Source organism: Cariama cristata, unplaced genomic scaffold (assembly GCF_000690535.1).
Source record: "Cariama cristata isolate BGI_N322 unplaced genomic scaffold, ASM69053v1 scaffold10976, whole genome shotgun sequence".
Lineage (NCBI taxonomy): Eukaryota > Metazoa > Chordata > Aves > Cariamiformes > Cariamidae > Cariama > Cariama cristata.
The window spans coordinates 36,789-41,460 of NW_009623825.1; the positions used below are offsets into that span (position 1 = coordinate 36,789).

At 42.3% G+C, this 4,672-nt stretch overlaps 1 protein-coding gene across 1 annotated transcript; it reads right to left on the reverse strand.

Annotated features, from left to right (window-relative positions):
* Positions 1-323: 323 nt before the first annotated feature.
* GHSR (growth hormone secretagogue receptor) lies at positions 324-4,655 on the reverse strand. The gene is made up of 2 exons (XM_009702921.1): positions 3,928-4,655; positions 324-894 (listed from the first exon to the last, which is right to left on the reverse strand). The coding sequence occupies exons 1-2, from the start codon at positions 4,535-4,537 to the stop codon at positions 590-592; spliced, it is 915 nt and encodes a 304-aa protein (XP_009701223.1). The 5' UTR covers positions 4,538-4,655; the 3' UTR covers positions 324-589.
* Positions 4,656-4,672: the final 17 nt, after the last annotated feature.

The following is a 4,672-nucleotide window of genomic DNA, read 5'->3' on the forward strand; positions in this document are numbered from 1 at the left end:
AAAAATTACCCATTTTATTTCTCCTTTTCTTTTTTAAGAAATCATTTTCCTCATTCAGAGAAAAATGTTAGTTTATTTAAAAATGAAGATTATGAAAAGTGTATCAAATTCCACGTTTACGACTCCAAAAAGGCAATTCCACTTTCTCTCTCTAGGACCTGGTTGTATGCTAGCACAATTCTTAGCAAAACTAAAGTTAACTCTGGAAAAATTCAGCTCGAATTGGCTGCTATTGAAGTCACAAACTCTCAAGTGAACTGGGCTACGTTTGCCTGTTAAGAGTGGTAAAGCCTAGCACTCCTGCTAAAGTCAGTGCTAAAAAATCGTATGGGCAAAAGCAGCAGAAAAATACTACTTGAGTGTTGCCAAATTCTGTGACCACGTGTCTCCTTTTATAGTCTCAAAGCTTAGGGTTGGGGTGCGTGTATGTTTGTTTTTAAATCTTTACCTGCCTACATTACATCTTTCAGCAAACCCAGATGATGACAAAAGTACAGCTTTAACGTTTCGACGTGTATTTCTTGCCCTCTTTCGTTATGGCTTTCTGGGAAACAAGGGTAAGTGATGCTCTGGCCCTGGAGATCCCGTGTCATGTGATAACGCTGGGTTCTGTCCAAACGCGCAAACTTTCTTGCTTTGTGCCGGAGAGTCTTTTCTTTGGAAGGGGTTTGAGTCCAAAGAGCCGGCAAGCGGCGACTCGGTACTTCTTCGACATGATGTTGTAAAGGATGGGGTTGATGGCTGCGCTAAGGTAGAAGAGGACAAAGGACACCAGGTTGCAGTACTGGCTGATCACTGCTATCTCCAAGGATCCGGCTTCAAAGGATTTGGAAAATAAATATCGTCCCACGTGAAAAGGCAACCAGCAGAGTATGAAAGCAAAGACCACCACAACTGAAATAAAAACAGCAGGAGAAATTGTGTGAAGTATGAGCATTAAAATATGGGTGACTACAATTCTATTTTAAAATTCTGTCTTTTTAACAAATTAATCCCAAAGTGTGAAAACACATCTCGTAAGTTTTCAGTTTTGTGTCTCTCGATACATTCTCTGGGAGTATAAATTAGCAATACTTAATACACATTGATCATATCTAAACAGGCTGCCGGTATACTTGCACAACTTATCTGGGGTAGCATACTTCTGAACTATAAAACATACATTTTTATAAAAACAGAATTTAGAACGGTGACAAAAAAAAGTGTAACGATGTATTATATCTGCTGTGTTTTAACAAAAGCAAATTATATATAGTCTGATAGATTCAATGCTGTTTTAGAATGAAGAATGTAATCGCTGGGAAGCAAAACGGTTTAAGGCAGAGACCCAAAAATAAAACAAACCACCAGAATTTGGACTTGTACATATGCCAAGGTAAGAACAGAAGAGTGGTGCATCCTTCTGGTTTGTCCATTTTTCAGAACATCAGTTCCTCCAAGAATAGTAAAACTAAATGTATAATATGTAACTGCATAACTATAGTTACATAGTATACATGTAATAGTATGCTATTACTACGGTTGCATTTATATGTCAATATAATGTATGTAGAGTAATAGGAATGTGTGTATATCTTTGAACATTGGCCCATTTGAATTCCCATCCTAGAGAAAGGGAAACTTTTTGGGTTCATTTCCTGTGTGCTATTGACCTTTATTATTTTTCATATTGCTTTGAGTGTATCTATTAATATACCAGAGAGAGAAAAAAACTCGAGCAAGGTTTTTTGACATTCATAAGCATTTTTTACCAGTTAACCTGTCCTCTTGTGTTAGCAATCCTGCCTGCTTCTGTCAAGTCACAGGAGACATAAAATTCAAAGAGCTAAGAGGGATGATTATCGGCACCTTTCCCCAAAATCTTCCTGAACAAGCATTCCCAAGTTTAAATGGATATTTATGCAGGACTTACGGTGGACTCTAAAGCACAGAGCTGAAATTTAGATTGTTTTCCAGCTCTGCATCTTCTTGAGCCGACCACTTCCATTTTTTCCACGGTATCTTCAGCTACAAAATTCAGATAATGTTTCCCTAGCTCACAAGTGTGCTCTGGAGTTTAATCCATATAATAAATATTACCGTGATGGTCATTACAAACAGAATGTTAAGCATAGTCACTATTTTCACATGTGGGCATGCATATCCCTAGTCAGGCTTTCGACAGTTTGATCTTCACGCATGCAGAATCACGCTGATTTCGGTAGGAATGGGGTATGTTAGTTCCTTTGCAAGTCAGGCTATACATTTAGGTGTTTAATTATGGACCTAGAAGCATAACCTTTCTCTACAATTTAAAAGAAGTGTTGGCGCTAATCCCATTTACTTGATGTTCCATGACTTGCTAAAGAAGTCTTACAAAGTGCCTTCTAAATTTTAAGCAGAACATTAAAACCAATGAGAGCAGACTGCATTGAGCATCTGCTGATACTGAGCCCTTACTAAGTTCTGTTCTTGCCGTCTTTCCATCAGACATCAGACTGCTGTCATTTAGAAAGTATTGGCTCTCTGTCAGAGGGCAGTCTTGCCACTGTCTTGCTGTTCTCAGACCTCGTAAAAGAAAAAAAAAAACAACCTAGGTGTCTGAAATATTGTAATGCTTGCGGCTATACTTCAGGGCAGAAATAACCAGTTATTATTTCAAAATTATTTGTGGTTAAGTATACAGAAATATAAACATGGTAGCAATGTAAGCTAGCAATTTACTTATTGTAAGTAAAGATTGATAACGCTGAAACTCTAGAAGTGTAAATGATGAATTACTTCCAAGGTCACGTTTACCAGACTGAAGTAATTCTATTGATCATAAAATGTAGCTGAAAGGGCAAAAAGAATGCCACCGTTTTTATTATTCTTCCTGCTGTTGCAGAGTAATAAAGTAGGACGTGAACAAAAAACCAGTTAGGCTCCCGGTTAATAACTGAGGTACTTAGGACACACTGCCACCTCTTCATCTAGCTCATTAGCCCGTCCCTTCAACCGAGCTGAAATGAGCACAGCAGAGCCGCTGCCTGTGAAACCTTCTTCATGCAAAGCGTCTCGTCCCCACTGAAATCCATGGGATGACTTGCACTGCGGAGGACTTTTTCCTTGAATAAAAGTACGCAGCAGCAGCAGGATTCTGCAGTTTTCAGACATTAAAGTGCAGAACAACTTTTTGGGGTTGTGCATCAGACTCCCACCGCACGCACTGACTCAGTATGTTAAAACCTGTGCCAACAATAACCATTCTTTAAACCGTTCAGCAGCGTAAACATACAAAGTTAGCAATGACAGTGCCTGTCGTCTTGTTCCTATTTTCTTAAAGTCAGTGAGAATTGACAGGATCACAGACCTCAAAGGAGACACAATGCTCCCTGTTCAGTACATCCTGGTGTTTTGCTGCTCATATGAAAATGCAGATTAATTTTTGTAAGCTTACATGGCCACGCTAGTAAATAACCCCAATTTGCTAAAACCTTGGTACTCTTTTCACATGAAACTAAGTGCACGTCGTATCCTCCTTGCTTAGTCTGCAGCTCGACTTTGCAGTTTGAGAAGGGCTTAATTTTGTTTAAAAATCAAATAAACTATCCTTTTGTAAATAACATGAGTATCCACCACCAAAGAGCAAAAATGTTCAAAAAAAATCTCCAGGGCACTAGCTAATTATAACTGTAGCGTTTGTGCTTGTCGGTGATTGTTATTAACATTCGCTTAACTGTTCGAGAGTCCCCAGCTCAAACCAGTTACTTAGAAATAAATCTAAGGAAGGAGGAGAGTTACTCTACGAATACCTTGAGGTGCAGCCTTTTGTATGAAACATTTTTGATAAATGCTTTCCTTTGGAAGCAACCGTAGTGATCTACCAGTGCTCTCACAGTCTTTCTCTCTCCTGCACACACGCAAGCACACACATCCTTTGGAAAAACAGAGCAAGAAGTGTCGTACCTAACATTTTCACAGTTTGCTTGTTGTTCTTATCCCTGATGACAGTGTTCGGACCGATGTTCTTTCTCTTTCTCCTCCAGAGCTTCCTCCCGATGAGGCTGTACAGCACGGTCAGGCAAAACACGGGCAGGAAAAAGAAGATGCTGGAGGTCCAGACCATGATGGTGAGGAGCCCCGAGCGGATGGCGTACTCCGTGGCTCGGCACTCGTTGGTGCTCAGGGGGTTCGTGCCATTCTCATGCTCGACCCCCACCAAGACGAAGATGGGTCCGGCGCTAACGAAGGAGACAGCCCAGAGGAAGAGGATGACCAGCTTGACCTTCCCCTTGGTGATGATCACTTTAGCTCGGAGGGGGAAGCAGATGGCGACGTACCGCTCCACGCTGAGGGCGGTGATGTTGAGGATGGTGGAGTAGGTGCAGCTCTCGCTGACGAACTGGAAGAGCTTGCAGAGGAGGTCCCCGAAGTTCCAGGGCCGGTACTGCCAGAGGCGGAAGAGGTCCAGGGGCATGCAGAGGAAGATGAGCAGGTCGGAGAAGGCCATGCTGGACAGGTAGAAGTTGGTGGTGGTCCTCATGTCCCGGAACCGCGACACCACCAGCATGGTCATGAGGTTGCCGATGATCCCGATGACGAAGAGGAGGACGCAGGCGACGGTGATGCCGGTGAGCACGGGCGCGGGGAAAAGGTGCAGCGGGGGCTCGGCGCCCGTCCCGTTCTCCGCGCCCGTCCCGTTCTCCGCGCC

Bases quoted from the DNA above. Each gene is read 5' to 3' on its own strand.
- GHSR (XM_009702921.1), bottom strand. From the start codon at position 4,537: ATGACCATGCTGGTGGTGTCGCGGTTCCGGGACATGAGGACCACCACC. The intron at 895-3,927 runs GTACGACACTTC...TTTTTATTTCAG, and splicing joins GCAAACTGTGAAAATGTTAG to TTGTGGTGGTCTTTGCTTTC.